At 48.2% G+C, this 15,434-nt stretch overlaps 1 protein-coding gene across 5 annotated transcripts in view; it reads left to right on the top strand.

The window, feature by feature from the left end:
* cfap43 (cilia and flagella associated protein 43) overlaps nt 1–15,434 on the top strand; it is a 188,756-nt gene that overhangs the window by 25,476 nt on the left and 147,846 nt on the right. For all 5 annotated transcript variants that reach the window (XM_070876376.1, XM_070876377.1, XM_070876375.1 and 2 more), the window contains 2 exons: nt 6,312–6,474; nt 13,505–13,623. In XM_070876376.1, coding sequence (XP_070732477.1) covers nt 6,312–6,474; nt 13,505–13,623 — 282 coding nt within the window. The remainder of the gene's footprint in view (nt 1–6,311; nt 6,475–13,504; nt 13,624–15,434) is intronic.

Genomic DNA, 15,434 nt, shown 5'->3' with positions numbered 1-15,434 from the left:
GGCAGGGCTGGTTGAGAAAGTGGTTACAAAAGCATATAAGATCCCGGGCCTTATAAAAGGAGGCATAGAGTACAAAAGTAAGGAAATGATGATGAACCTGTGTAAAACACTGGTTCAGCCTCAACTGGAGTATTGTGTCCAATTGGGCACTGCACTTTAGGAAGGCTATGAAGGCCATTAGAGAGGGTGCAGAAAAAAGTTTAGAGAATTGTTCCAGGGATGAGGGACTTCAGTTAAGTGGATAGACTGTAGAATCATAGAAATTTACAGCATGGAAGGAGACCATTTCGGCCATCGTGTCTACGCAGGCCGACCAAGAGCTATCCAGCCTAATCCCACTTTCCAGCTCTTGGTCCGTAGCCCTGTAGGTTACGGCACTTTAAGTGCACATTCAAGTACTTTTTAAATGTGGTGAGGCTTTTTGCCTCTACCACCTTTTTCAGGCAGAGAGTTCCAGACCCCCACCACCCTCTGGGTGAAGAAATTTTCCCTCCTATCTCCTCTAAACCTCCCCCCAATTACTTTAAATCGATGCCCCCTGGTTGTTGACCCCTCTGCTAAGGGAAACGGGTCCTTCCTATCCACTCTATCCAGGCCCCTCATAATTTTATACACCTCAATCAGGTCACCCCTCAGCCTCCTCTGTTCCAAAGAAAACAGACCCAGCATCTCCAATCTTTCCTCATAGCCAAAATTCTCCAGTCCAGACAACATTCTTGTAAATCTCCTCTGCACACTTTCCAGTACAATCACATCTTTCCTGTAATGTGGTGGTCAGAACTACACACAGTACTCCAGCTGCGGCCTAACCAGTGTTTTATACCATTCAAGCATAACCTCCTTGCTCTTGCCTCGACTAATTAATAAAGGCAAGTATTCCATATGCCTTTTTAACCACCTTATCTGCCTGGCCTGCTACCTTCAGGGATCTGTGGATCTGCACTCCAAGGTCCCTTTGTTCCTCTACACTTTTCAGTGTCGTATCATTTAATGTATATTTTCTTGCCTTGTTAGACCTCCCCAAATGTATTAACATCACACTTCTCCGGATTGAATTCCATTTGCCACTGTTCTGACCAATACATTGATATCTTCCTGCAGTCTGCAACTTTCTTCTTCATTATCAACCACACAGCCTATTTTAGTGCATCTGCAAACTTCTTAATCATATCCCCAACATTCAAGTCCAAGTCATTGATATATACCACATAAAGCAAGGGACGCAGCACTGAGCCCTGCGGGATCTCCACTCGATACAGCCTTCCAGTCACAAAACACCCATCAACCATTACCCTTTGCTTCCTGCCTCTGAGCTAATTTTGGATCCAACTTGCCACTTTGCCCTGGATCCCATGGGTTTTTACTTTTATGACCAGTTTGCCATGTGGGACCTTATCAAAAGCTTTTCTAAAATCTATATACAATACATCATTGCCCTCATCGACCCTCCTGGTTACTTCCTCGAAAAATGTAATCATGTTAGTCAGACACGACCTTCCTTTAACAAATCCATGCTGGCTGTCCTTGATTAATCCATGTCTTTCCAAGTGAAGATTTATCCTGTCCCTCAAGCTTTTTTCCAATAATTTTCCCACCACCGAGGTTAGGCTGACTCGCCTGTAATTACTTGGTCTATCTGATACGTCCTTGCTATACAGTATAAATGCACACAAGACCAATGCTTGAGAGAAGGTCAGTCTGTGACCTATCCTTTATTCCATAGCACTCAAGTGATGGAAGTGGGTGGAGCTTCCCCTTTTATACCTGAAGGTCCACGTTAGGAGTGTCTCCCACAAGTTCACCACCTAGTGGTCATTGTTCTCACAGTGTGCAACTTAGGTCAGATTATACATGGGTTACAGCTGGTTGAATACATGACATCACCTCCCCGCCCCCCCCAAAGTCTTATTGGGATCACAGGTTGAGTCTCTCTGGTGGTTTACGCTCTCTTGTAGAGCGCCTGAGTTGGGGCTCCGGTTGTTGAGCGCTGGCTTGAGTGTCTGCTGTTTGCGGTGCCTCAGGCCTGACCGGACTGCCCACAGTGACTGAGCTCTCCTCCCTTTGGTTCCTGTGTTCGGTCACCTGTGGAGGAGTGAACTCTATGTCGTGTTCTTCCTCTGCTTCTTCTATGGGGTTGCTAAACCTCCTTTTTGTTTGATCCACATGTTTGCGGCAGATTTGTCCATTGGTAAGTTTAACTACCAAAATCCTATTTCCCTCTTTGGCAACCACAGTGCCTGCGAGCCATTTGGGCCCTGCAACGTAGTTGAGGACAAAAACAGGGTAATTTACATCAATACATCGCGCCCTCGCATTCCTGTCATGGTAGTCATATTGTGACTGGCGCCTGCTCTCAACAATTTCTTTCATGGTGGGGTGTATAAGGGATAACCGGGTTTTGAGCGTCCTTTTCATTAGCAGCTCTGCGGGTGGAACCCCTGTGAGCGAGTGTGGTCGGGATCTGTAGGCCAACAGGAGGTGTGATAAGTGGCATCGCAGGGAACCCCCTTGGATTCTGAGCATCCCCTGTTTGATTATCTGCACTGCTCGTTCTGCCTGGCCATTGGAGGCCGGCTTGAATGGTGCCGTTCTGACATGGTTAATTCCATTGCCTGCCATGAAGTTCTGGAATTCAGTGCTTGTGAAGCACGGGCCAGTGTCGCTGACCAAGATGTCCAGTAGACCGTGGGTGGCGAACATTGCCAGAAGACTTTCTACCGTGGCAGAGGATGTACTTGAATTTAATATGTCACACTCAATCCATTTTTCCCATGAAAGGACCTGCGTAGTCCACATGGATACGTGACCAAGGCTTGGCGGGCCATGGCCAGGGGCAAAGGGGGGCTTCCCTGGACGCATTGCCTTGGCACACGTGTTGCACCTGCGAATACAAAGTTCCAGATGTGCATCTATCCCTGGCCACCAAACGTGTGACCTGGCAATTGCCTTCATCGTGACGATGCCCGGGTGCTCCTTGTGGAGTTCTCTGATGAACACCTCTCTGCCCATCTGGGGCATGACTACACGGTTTCCCCACAGTAGGCAATCAGCCTGAATCGAGAGTTCATCCCTGCGCCTGTGAAATGGTTTAAATTCCTCAGGGCATGCCCTGTACGTGGCTGCCCAGTCCCCATTCAGGACACATTTCTTGACTAGAGACAATAGCGAGTCTCTATTTGTCCAGACTTTAATCTGACAGGCTGTCACGGGTGAGCCTTCGCTTCCGAAAGCTTCAACAGCCATGACCATCTCAGCAGCATGCTCGGTAGCCCCCTCAGTGGTGGCTAGTGGGAGCCTGCTGAGTGCATCGGCGCAGTTTTCGGTGCCCGGTCTGTGCCGAATAGTGTAGTCATAGGCGGCTAACGTGAGTGCCCACCTCTGTATGCGGGCCGATGCGTTTGCATTTATGACCTTGTTGTCGGCCAAAAGGGACGTTAGGGGTTTGTGATCTGTCTCCAGCTCAAATTTCCTGCCAAACAGGTACTACTGCATTTTCTTTACCGCATATACACATGCGAGCGCCTCCTTTTCTACCATCCAGTAGTCCCTTTCTGCCTGGGACAGACTTCTGGAGGCATAAGCTACCGGCTGTAACTGACCCTTGGCATTGACATGCTGCAACACACACCCGACACTATAGGACAACGCATCGCACATTAAAACAAGTTTCTTTCATGGGTCATATAACGTTAACAGATTGGTGGAACATAACAAATTGCATGCTCTATTAAAAGCCCTTTCCTGGCTGTCTCCCTAGACCCATTCGCGACCTTTGCGTAGGAGTACATGTAGCGGCTCTAGCAGCGTGCTCAATTTGGGAAGAAAGTTACCAAAATAGCTCAGGAGCCCCGGGAATGAACGCAGCTCCGTCTTGTTACGGGGTCTGGGTGCTCTCTGGATCGCTTCCGTCTTGGACGCAGTAGGGCTGATCCCGTCTGCTGCTACCCTCATTCCTAGGAATTCTACCTCTGGAGCTAGGAAGACTCACATCGCCTTTTTCAGTCACAGACCTACCCGGTCCAGTCTGCGTAGCACCTCCTCCAGGTTGTGGAGGTGTTCTTCAGTATCGTAACCCGTAATGAGGATGTCGTCCTGAAAAACCACCGTCCCTGGAATCGACTTGAGGAGGCTTTCCATATTTCGTTGGAAGATCGTGGCGGCCGAGTGAATCCCGAACGGACATCTGTTGTACTCAAACAACCCCTTGTGTGTCGTGATGGTGGTCAGCTTCTTCGACTCACTCGCCAGCTCCTGGGTCATGTAAGCTGAGGTCAGGTCCAATTTTGAAAAAAGTTTGCCACCGGATAGTGTCGCAAAGATTTCCTCCGCTCTCAGTAGCGGGTACTGGTCTTGGAGTGACACCCGATTGATGGTGGCCTTGTAATCGCCACATATCCTGACTGACCCATCCGCCTTGAGCACCGGCACAATCGGGCTCGCCCAGTCACTGAATTTGACTGGCGAGATGATGCCTTCCCTCAGCAGGCGGTCCAATTCGCCTTCTATCTTTTCCCGCATCACGTACGGCACCACTCTGGCCTTGTGGTGTACTGGCCTGGCGTCCGGGTTTATGTGAATCCCTACCTTGGCCCCCATGAAAGTGCCAATGTCGGGTTGAAATAATGAGTCAAATTTGTCCAGGATCTGTGAGCATGATACTCGCTCCACAGAGGAAATTGAATTGACATCGCCCCATTTCCAGTTCATGACAGCAAGCCAACTCCTCCCCAGTAGTGCGGGACCGTCCCCCGGGACAACTCAGAGTAGCAACCTGTTCTCCGAATCTTTGTGGGTCACGACTACCGTGGCGCTGCCAAGCACCGGAATGATCTCCTTTGTGTATGTCCGTAGCTGTGCGTCAATCGGCAATAATTTTGGCCTCCTGGCCTTGGACGCCCACAACTTTTCGAACTGTTTGATACCCATCAGGGACTGGCTGGCCCCCATGTCTAGCTCCATTGATATTGGGATGCCATTGAGGAGCACTTTCATCATTATCGGTGGCGTCCTGGTGTATGAACTGTATACGTGCTCCACATGAACTCGCTGAACTTCAGCTTCCAGCGATTTCCCCCAGCGTTCATTTCTGCAATTTCTGAAGGTATTTTGCTCATCTCTGCAAACTCTGGCTGAGTGTGTGCCTCCACGCCTCCAACATGAGCTGCTGTTGGAAACAAAAGGTCCCCTGCCAGTCGATCGTCCCTGACTGCCTCTGTTATTGTCTTTGAGTGCGCCATTAACAGGTGTTGATGGCCCCATTACTGGCAGCATTGTCCCTTGCAATGGCGTGAATCGCCGTTCAGCTTGCCATTGTCTCTGTCGAACTCCCCCTCTGGGTTCGACTACATGTTGGGGCATGCCTGACTGCCCTTGTCTGCCTGGAGAATTGTGTGCTGCTTTAACAATGTTGAATCTCTGTCCCAACCATTCCTTAACATAGTACCTCTCGTCTGTTCTGCTCGTGGCCATGCTCGCGTGGTTTAAATCCCAGTTTCTCGTCGCCATTGATAGGTCCTTACTATACAGTATAAATGCACACGAGGCCCATGCTTGAGAGAAGGTCAGTCTGTGACCTATCCTTTATTCCATAGCACTCAAATGATGGAAGTGGGTGGAGCTTCCCCTTTTATATCTGAAGGTCCAGGTTAGGAGTGTCTCCCACAAGTTCACCACCTAGTGGTCATTGTTCTCACAGTGTACAACTTAGGTCAGATTATACATGGGTTACAATGCTGGTTGAATACATGACACTATCCCTTTCTCCTTTTTTAAACAAAGGTACAACATTAGCAGTTGTACCAGAAGCTAGGGTTATTCTCTTTAGAGCAGCGAAGGGTTGAGAGGAGATTTGATAGGGGTGTTCAAAATCATGAGGGGTCTGGACAGAGTAGATAGAGAGAAACTGTTCCCATTGACGGAAAGGTCGAGAACCAGAGCACACAGATTTAAGGTGATTGGCAAAAGAACCAAAGGTGACATGAGGAAAAACTTTTATAAGCAGCGAGTGGTTAGGATCCGGAGCGCACTGCCTGAATGAGTGGTGGAGGCAGATTCAATCGTGGCTTTCAAAGGGGAATTAGATAAGTACCTGAAGGAAAACAATTTGCAGGGCTACGGGGAAAGGGCGGGGGAGTGGGACTAGCTGAGGTGTTCTTAGAGAGCTGGCACTGGTTCGATGGGCTGAATGGCCTCCTTGTGTGCTGTAACCATTCTATGATTCTATGTGTGAGTATCTCTGTGTGTCAGCCTACGCTCACTGTGGGTCTTGCATTTTAAATCTCCTCTATTTTGCTTTTTTCTCTCTTCTGAAGCCACGAGATCTCCGTAAGCCGCAGGTTCAGCCCGTGTCGGTCTGCTGGACCCCAAGCTCCGACTTGTATGTGGGCTGCAAAAAGGGGCATCTTTTACTGGTAGATGCCGAGTTGCATAAAGCTGTCGTACTGGCTGCTCCGTCCCTTGAACAGTTGAACCCTGGTAAGATGTTTTGCTTAATTACTAACGGAAACAGAGACACTGTGCACAAATTAAAGCACAAGTTTTAATTTTGGGTGAAGTCTTCATGGAATTTGGAAATTGCCTTTCATTTGACAGATGGTCGCACTCTCTTCTCTAGCCTCCAACCACTCGCGCTCTTCTATACCTTTATCTCTTTCTATCAATATTACTATGCTCATTGCCTCTCTGAAATTTTGTCTCTTCCTACCCTAAGCTGAAAATACGCCATCCTACACACATTCCATCCTCCCTACATTCCATCCTCCCTTTGATCAAATCACAACTCACTGCCGCCTCCTACTCTATCTCATTCTTACCTAGGACTTAGAGGAACTCCTCTCCTCCCTCACTCTTCCCTTTCCTACAATGTCCTGCTTTGTAAAACCCAAGCTTGCTGTCGCTTTTTGCCAACACTTGGTGTCAACCATAACTCAGTGGGCAGCACTCTTGCATCTGAGTCAGAAGGTTGTGGGTTCAAGTCCCAATCCAGAGACTTGACCACAAAGTCCAGGCTGACTCTCCAGTGCCGTACTAAGGGAATGCTGCACTTTCGGAGATGCCATCTTTAAACTGAGGCCCCATCTGCCCTCTCAGGTGGATATAAAAGATCCCGCAGCACTATTTCAAAGAAGAGCAGGGGAGTTCTCCCAGTGCTGTTTGTGGAAGCTTGCTGTGCGCAAATTGGCTGCTGCGTTTCCTACATTACAACAGTGACTTCACTTCAAAGAAATACTGTAAAGTGCTCTGGGATGTCCTGAGATCGTGAAAGGTGGTATATAAATGCAAATCTATTTTTCCGTTTTCTTCACTGCCTTCTCTTCTATGCTATTCATTCCTACAGGTCTGCACTGTAGGCCTCGGCCCTTCATGAGGTTTCATATTTGAAATGTTAACTCCTTGTACCACATGTGAGGCTTGTAAAGATGTTTAAGGCTGATGCAATGAATGGAAAATGCGAAACCTGGGTTGATAACTGGCTTAGCGATGGGAAGCTGAAGCTGGTGTCTGGGGGATTAGTGGAACTCTACACAGATTTGTTCTGGCTCAGTTGGGAATCACACTGGCCAGTGAGCAAACACAGTATCCAAACAGCCAATGATGGCCCGAGCTTCAACCCCTGGTTGTACTGCGTTAGTTGATCTCAGTTGGGGTGGATGTAAGGCCAGTACAATTGGTCTTGTTACTCTTGACTAAGAATGGGAGGGAAAAATCTCAGGTTACTGCTCCTGGTCCATGTCCTGTGACCTCTGCTGGGATGCGAGCATTGGGTAAGACCCTCATCAGACATAGCTGTGATGTCCAGCATAGCCTGCCAACACCCACTGCCCAGGTTCACACCCAATGAGAGCCAGTATTGGCATCTCTCGTGTCAAGCAGAGAATGACCAAGCCTTAATCGAAACTCGAGGTTGGAAGAAGTTTTTGCCCAGCCCAGTAGATGACTGGAATCAATGCACAATGAATTGGAAAACCGCAAATGGAATGCCCCTATTCAAGAAAGGAGGGAGACAGAAAGCAGAAAATTATAGATCAGTTAGCCTAACATTTGTCATTGGTAAAATGCTGGAATCCATTATTAAGGAAGTAATAGCAGAATATTTAGAAAACCATAATACGATCAAGCAGAGTCAACATGGTTTTATGAAAGGGAAATCGTGTTTGACAAATTTACTAGAGCTCTTTGAAGATGTAACAAGCAGGTGGATAAAGGGGAACCAGTAGATATAGTATATTTGGATTTCGAAAAGGTGCCACACAAAAGGTTACTGCACAAGATAAAAGCTCACGAGGCCGGGGGTAATATATTAGCATGGATAAAGGATTGGTTAATTAACAGAAAACAGAGTGTCGGGATAAATGAATCATTTTCAGGTTGGCGAACTATAACTAGTGGGGTGTCACAGGGATCAGTGCTGGGGCCTCAGCTATTTACAGTCTATATTAATGACTTGGATGAAGGAAGTGAGTGTACTGTAGCCAGATTTGCTGATTTTTAAATTTTTTTATTTATTCATTCATGGGATGTGGGCATCGCTGGTAAGGCCAGCTTTTATTGCCCATTGAGAAGGTGGTGCTGAGCTGACATTTCAGAGGGCAGTTAAGAGTCAACCACATTGCCATGGGTCTGGAGCCACATATAGGCCAGACCGGGTAAGGACAGCAGATTTCCCTCCCTAAAGGACATTAGTGAACCAGATGGGTTTTTACAACAATCTGGTAGTTTCATGGTCACCATTACTGACACTAGCTGCCGTGGTGGGATTTAAACTCGCGTCTCCAGACCATTAGTCCGGGCCTTTGGATTACTAGTCCAGTAATGTAACCACTATGCTACTGTTCCCGACAATGATCCAAAGATAGGGGGGAAAGCAAGTTGTGAGGAAGACACAAAGAATCTGCAAAGGGATATAGACAGGCTAAGTGAGTGGGCAAAAATTTGGCAGTTGGAGTATAATGTGGGAAAATTTGAGGTTATCCAATTTGGTAGGAAGAATAAAAAAGCAAATATTTACTTAAATGGAGAAAGACTACAAAATGCTTGGTACAGAGGGATCTGGTGGTCCTCGTACATGAAACACAAACAGTTAGCATGCAGGTACAGGAAGTAATTAGGAAGAAAATGGAATATTGGCTTTTATTGCAAAGGGATGGAGTATAAAAGTAAGAATTCTTGCTACAACTCAGGGTGTTGGTGAGACCACATCTGGCGTACAGTTTTGGTCTCCTTATTTAATGAGGGATATACTTGCACTGGAGGCAGTTCCGAGAAGGATCACTAGATTGAGTCCCGAGATGAAGGGGTTGTCTGATAACTTTTATTTATATAGCGCCTTTAATATAGTAAAACATCCCAAGGCGTTTCACAACAGTGTTACAAGACAAAACAGATAACTTGACACCGAGGCACAAAAGAAGAAATTAAGGCAGATGACCAAAAGCTTGTTTAGAGGTAGGTTTTAATGAGCATCTTAAAGGAGGAAAGAGAGGCGGAGAGGTTTAGGGAGGGAGTTCCAGAGCTTGGGGCCCAGGCAACAGAAGGCACGGCCACCAATGGTTGAGCAGTTATAATGAGGGATGTTCAAGAGGCCAGAATTTGAGAATCGCAGACAACTTGTGGGGTGGTGAGACTGAAAAAGACTACAGAGATAGGGAGGGGCAAGGCCATGGAGTGATTTGTAAACAAGGATGAAAATTTTGAAATCGAGGCATTCTTTAACTGGGTTTTATAGAGAAAGGTCGAGCAGAAATCATAGAAATTTACACCATGGAAGGAGGCCATTTTGGCCCATCGTGTCCATGCTGGCCGACAAAGAGCTATCCAGCCTAATCCCACTTTCCAGCTCTCAGTCCGTAGTTCTGTAGGTTACGGCACTTCAAGTGCACATCAAAGTACTTTTTAAATGGGTGAGGGTTTCTGCCTCTCCCACCCTTTCAGGCAGTGAGTTCCAGACCCCCACCACTCTCTGGGTGGTCATTTCTCCTCAAATCCCCTCTAAACCTCCTAACAATTATTCTAAACCTATGCCCTCTGATTGTTGACCCCTCTGCTAAGGGAAATAGGTCCTTTCTGTCCACTATCTAGGCCCCTTAAAATAGCTATTTGCACTAGAAAATGCTCTAATTGGCTCTCCATGATCACATGACCTGATTGCTGATTGGCCCCCCTGGAGGATAAGCCACACCCAGAAGTTTATCTGGAATGTGCAATTGGAACCGCCGAGCCCAAGTTCTGAGTGACTTTGCAGAGTGTAATTTGAGCCATTCTGACTTCAGACCCCAGAGAGTTCAGAGCTCCTCCATCCCTGAAATCCCAGTCCAAGTTCCTGACTTCCCCCAGCCCAAGTTCTTGCTCCCCCCTCGCCCCCACCACCCGCCCTGCCATAGATGGAGCATTGTGTGTGGGTCACAGATTGTTAACCGGTTTATTGGGTATGAAGTGAATAGTGACAGTGTCGTGACTTCCGGATTTCATCCACTCCAATAATGTCCCTTGTCACACATGCACTGAGCTTTCCAAGTAATCAGGTGTGGGTGCAAATTGGCTTGGAAGAAAGTGATCCGTTTTCCCTGAGTTCACTCTCTCTCCTCTCCCGCTTCGCCTTCTCTCTCTATCTCCCCCCACCCACCCCCCGTCTCTCTCTCTCTCTCTCTCTCTCTCTCTCTCTCTCTCCCGCCCTCCCGTCACGCTCTCCCACCTGCCCCCTCGCCCCGTCACGTTCTCCCACCTCCCCCCCCCCCCGCTCCGTCGCCCGCTCCCTCCGGCTCCGTCGCCCTCTCCCTCCCGGCCCTGTCGCCTCTCCCTCCTCTCCCCCCGGCCCCGTCGCTCTCTCTCCCTGCAATGTTTTCTCTCCCACAGAAGGCCGCGAAAATGCAAAAGCTGGAAGCAAATCCAGGCTCCAGCGGCAGCGGACAGTTCTATGCGGGTTCGTGCTTTTGATCCCACTTTCGGCTTCCTTGTACGTCGCAGTGCGCATGCGCAACTGAATTGAGGGCTCATGCTCAAAAAGGGGGTGGAATTCAATGCACGCATGCCTCCTCTGTTCCAAATCTTTCCTCATAGCTAAGATTCTCCAGTCCAGGCAACATCCTCATAAATCTCCTCTGTACCCTCTCTAGTGCAATCACATCGTTGCTGTAATGTGGTGACCAAAATTGCACGCAGTACTCTAGCTGTGGCCTAACTAGTGTTTTATACAGTTCAAGCATGACCCCCTGCTCTTATATTCTATGCCTCGGCTAATAAAGGCAAGCATTCTGTATTCCTTCTTGACCACCTTATCTACCTGGCCTGCTACCTTCAGGGATTTGTGGACATGCACTTCAAGGTCCCTTTGTTCCTCTACACTTCTCAGTGTCGTACCAGGTTGGGCTGATTCTCGGAATTTAGAAGAATGAGAGGTGATCTTATTGAAACATATAAGATTCTAAGGGGACTTGACAGGGTGGATGCAGAGATGATGTTTCACCTTCTGCGGGAATCTAGAACTAAGGGGCATGGTTTCAGAATAAGGTGTCGCCCATTTAAAACGGAGATGAGTAGGAATTTATTTTCTGAAGGTCGTGAATCTTTGAAATTCTCTAGCCCATAGAGCTGTGGCGGCTGAGTCATTGAATATATTTAAGGCGGAGATAGACAGATTCTTGAACTTCAGAGGAGTGAAAGGAAAGTGGAGTTGAGGCCAAGATCAGATTAGCCATGATCTTATTGAATGGCGGAGCAGGCTCGAGGGGCCAAATGGCCTACTCCTGCTCCTATTTCTTATGTTCAAATACTGCATTAAATGGAAAGAGCTGCATGGGTATCCAGTTAAGAAAGGGATTGGGGTGGACAAGGATAAGATTAGGTAGGGAACAACCGGAGTATTGTGCCCAATTCTGGGCACAGCACTTTAGGAAGGATGTGAAGGCCTTTGAGAGGGTGCAGAAAAGATTTATGAGAATGGTTCCAGGCATGAGGGATTTCAATTCTGTAGATAGACTGGAGAAGCTGGGATTGTTCTCCTTAGAGCAGAGAAGATTGAGAGGAGATTTGATAGAGGTGTTCAAAATCATGAGGGATCTGGACCGGAGTAGATAGAGAGAAACTGTTTCCATTGGCAGAAAGGTGGAGAACCAGAGGACACAGATTTAAGGTGATTGGCAAAAGAACCAAAGGCGACATAAGAAAAAACTTTTTTACGCAGCGAGTGGTTAGGATCTGGAATGCACTGCCTGAAGGGGTAGTGGAGGCAGACTCAATCAAGGCTTTCAAAGGGGAATTGGATAAGTATCTGAAGGGAAAAGAAAATGCAGGACTACGGGGAAAGGGCGGGGGAGTGGGACTGGCTGAGTCGGCACGGGTTCGACTGGCAGAATGGCCTTCTGCATTCTATGATTCTGTGATTCTATGATTTGTATTTATAAGGTGCCCATCACACCTCGTAAACTCGACACATAATGTGGATTATTTTTCAAAGAAATAAAAGACTTTTTTTTATAAATATATATATATATGCACTTGTATAGCATCTTTCACAACCAGACATCTCAAAGCGCTTTACAACCAATGAAGTACTTTTGGAGTGTAGTCACTGTTGTAATGTGGGAAATGTGGCAGCCAATTTGCACACAGCAAGCTCCCACATACAGCAATGTGATAATGACCAGATAATCTGTTTTTTGTTATGTTGATTGAGGGATAAATATTGACCAGGACACCGGGGATAACTCCACTGCTCTTCTTCGAAATAGTGCCATGGGATCTTTTACTTCCTCACCTGAGAGAGCAGATGGAGCCTCGGTTTAATGTTTCATCCGAAAGGCGGCACCTCCGACAGTGCAGCGCTCCCTCAGTACTGACCCTCCAACAGTGCAGCGCTCCCTCAGTACTGCCCCTCCAACAGTGCAGCACTCCCTCAGTACTGCCCTTCCGGCAGTACGGCACTCCCTCAGTACTGCCTCTCCGACAGTGCGGCACTCCCTCAGTACTGCCTCTCCGACAGTGCGGCACTCCCTCAGTACTGCCTCTCCGACAGTGCAGCGCTCCCTCAGTACTGCACTGGAGTGTCCGCCTAGATTAGTGTGCTCAATTCTCTGGAGTGATACTTGATCACACAACTTTCTGACTCAGGTGAGAGTGCGACCCACTGAGCCATGGCTGACACTACATACACTGAAGTTCAATGATTGTTATATATAGATGAATATGGCAGCGATTATTTCCTCAGCAAGATCCCACAAATAGAAATGAGATGCATGATCAGTTAACTAGTTCTTTTGGGATGTTGGTTGAGGGAGGAATATTGGCCAGCACACCGGGAGGAATTCTCCGACTCGTGCCATGTCTACCTAAGTCACTGGGACAGATAGAAGGTCTCTGTTTAATGTCAAATCCGGACTATAGATCGAGACCCTGTGACAGACGTCTTGCCTTTTCTCTGTTCGCATTCTAATTGTTACTTTGTCTGTTTGTTGTTAGCCTACTGTGCTGAATAAAGAAATCTTATTGTGTACTTATCCCCTTTGTCTAGACATCATAACAACAAATCAGGCACCATCGAAGATTTCACTGAGTGTGTATCCCATGCTGAAACTATGCACCGTGAACACCATGGCACTCTCTACAAAGGGACTGTTTACAGCAGGAATGGTACTTCCTTCGAAATAGTGTCATTTTACAAAAACAAAATGCACCCAACTATAAACTACATCTGTGTGTCCCCTATACCACCATGCCACAACACCAGCAGGATTAGAGTTAGTGTTTGGGACACGGTCATGTAGTGTTTGGGACACGGGTCGGTTAGAGTTAGTGTTTGGGGCACGGTCATGTAGTGTTTGGGACACGGGTCGGTTAGTGTTTGGGACACGGGTCGGTTAGAGTTAGTGTTTGGGACACGGTCATGTAATGTTTGGGACACGGTCAGTTATAGTGTTTGGGACACGGTCATGTAGTGTTTGGGACACAGTCGGTTAGAGTTAGTGTTTGGGACACTGGTCGGTTAGTGTTTGGGACACGGTCAGTTATAGTGTTTGGGACACGGTCATGTAGTGTTTGGGACACGGGTCGGTTAGTGTTTGGGACACGGGTCGGTTAGTGTTGGTGTTTGGGACACGGGTCGGTTAGTGTTTGGGACACGGGTCAGTTAGAGTTAGTGTTTGGGACACGGGTCGGTTAGTGTTTGGGACACGGGTCAGTTAGAGTTAGTGTTTGGGACACGGGTCGGTTAGTGTTGGTGTTTGGGACACTGGTCGGTTAGTGTTGGTGTTTGGGGCACGGGTCGGTTAGTGTTGGTGTTTGGGACACGGGTCGGTTAGTGTTGGTGTTTGGGACACGGGTCGGTTAGTGTTTGGGACACGGGTCGGTTAGTGTTGGTGTTTGGGACACGGGTCGGTTAGTGTTTGGGACACGGGTCAGTTAGAGTTAGTGTTTGGGACACGGGTCGGTTAGTGTTGGTGTTTGGGACACTGGTCGGTTAGTGTTGGTGTTTGGGGCACGGGTCGGTTAGTGTTGGTGTTTGGGACACGGGTCGGTTAGTGTTGGTGTTTGGGGCACGGGTCGGTTAGTGTTGGTGTTTGGGGCACGGGTCGGTTAGTGTTGGTGTTTGGGACACGGGTCGGTTAGTGTTGGTGTTTGGGACACGGGTCGGTTAGTGTTTGGGACACGGGTCAGTTAGAGTTAGTGTTTGGGACACGGGTCGGTTAGTGTTGGTGTTTGGGACACTGGTCGGTTAGTGTTGGTGTTTGGGGCACGGGTCGGTTAGTGTTGGTGTTTGGGACACGGGTCGGTTAGTGTTGGTGTTTGGGGCACGGGTCGGTTAGTGTTGGTGTTTGGGGCACGGGTCGGTTAGTGTTGGTGTTTGGGACACTGGTCGGTTAGTGTTGGTGTTTGGGGCACGGGTCGGTTAGTGTTGGTGTTTGGGACACGGGTCGGTTAGTGTTGGTGTTTGGGGCACGGGTCGGTTAGTGTTGGTGTTTGGGGCACGGGTCGGTTAGTGTTGGTGTTTGGGACACGGGTCGGTTAGTGTTGGTGTTTGGGACACGGGTCGGTTAGTGTTTGGGACACGGGTCGGTTAGTGTTGGTGTTTGGGACACGGGTCGGTTAGTGTTTGGGACACGGGTCAGTTAGAGTTAGTGTTTGGGACACGGGTCGGTTAGTGTTGGTGTTTGGGACACTGGTCGGTTAGTGTTGGTGTTTGGGGCACGGGTCGGTTAGTGTTGGTGTTTGGGACACGGGTCGGTTAGTGTTGGTGTTTGGGGCACGGGTCGGTTAGTGTTGGTGTTTGGGGCACGGGTCGGTTAGTGTTGGTGTTTGGGGCACGGGTCGGTTAGTGTTGGTGTTTGGGACACGGGTCGGTTAGTGTTTGGGACACGGGTCAGTTAGAGTTAGTGTTTGGGACACGGGTCAGTTAGAGTTAGTGTTTGGGACACGGGTCGGTTAGAGTTGGTGTTTGGGGCACG

This window comes from Pristiophorus japonicus, chromosome 3 (assembly GCF_044704955.1).
Source record: "Pristiophorus japonicus isolate sPriJap1 chromosome 3, sPriJap1.hap1, whole genome shotgun sequence".
Classification (NCBI taxonomy): domain Eukaryota; kingdom Metazoa; phylum Chordata; class Chondrichthyes; family Pristiophoridae; genus Pristiophorus; species Pristiophorus japonicus.
The sequence above is the reverse complement of the archived record's forward strand: the minus strand, read 5'-3'. Positions and strand labels throughout refer to the sequence as shown.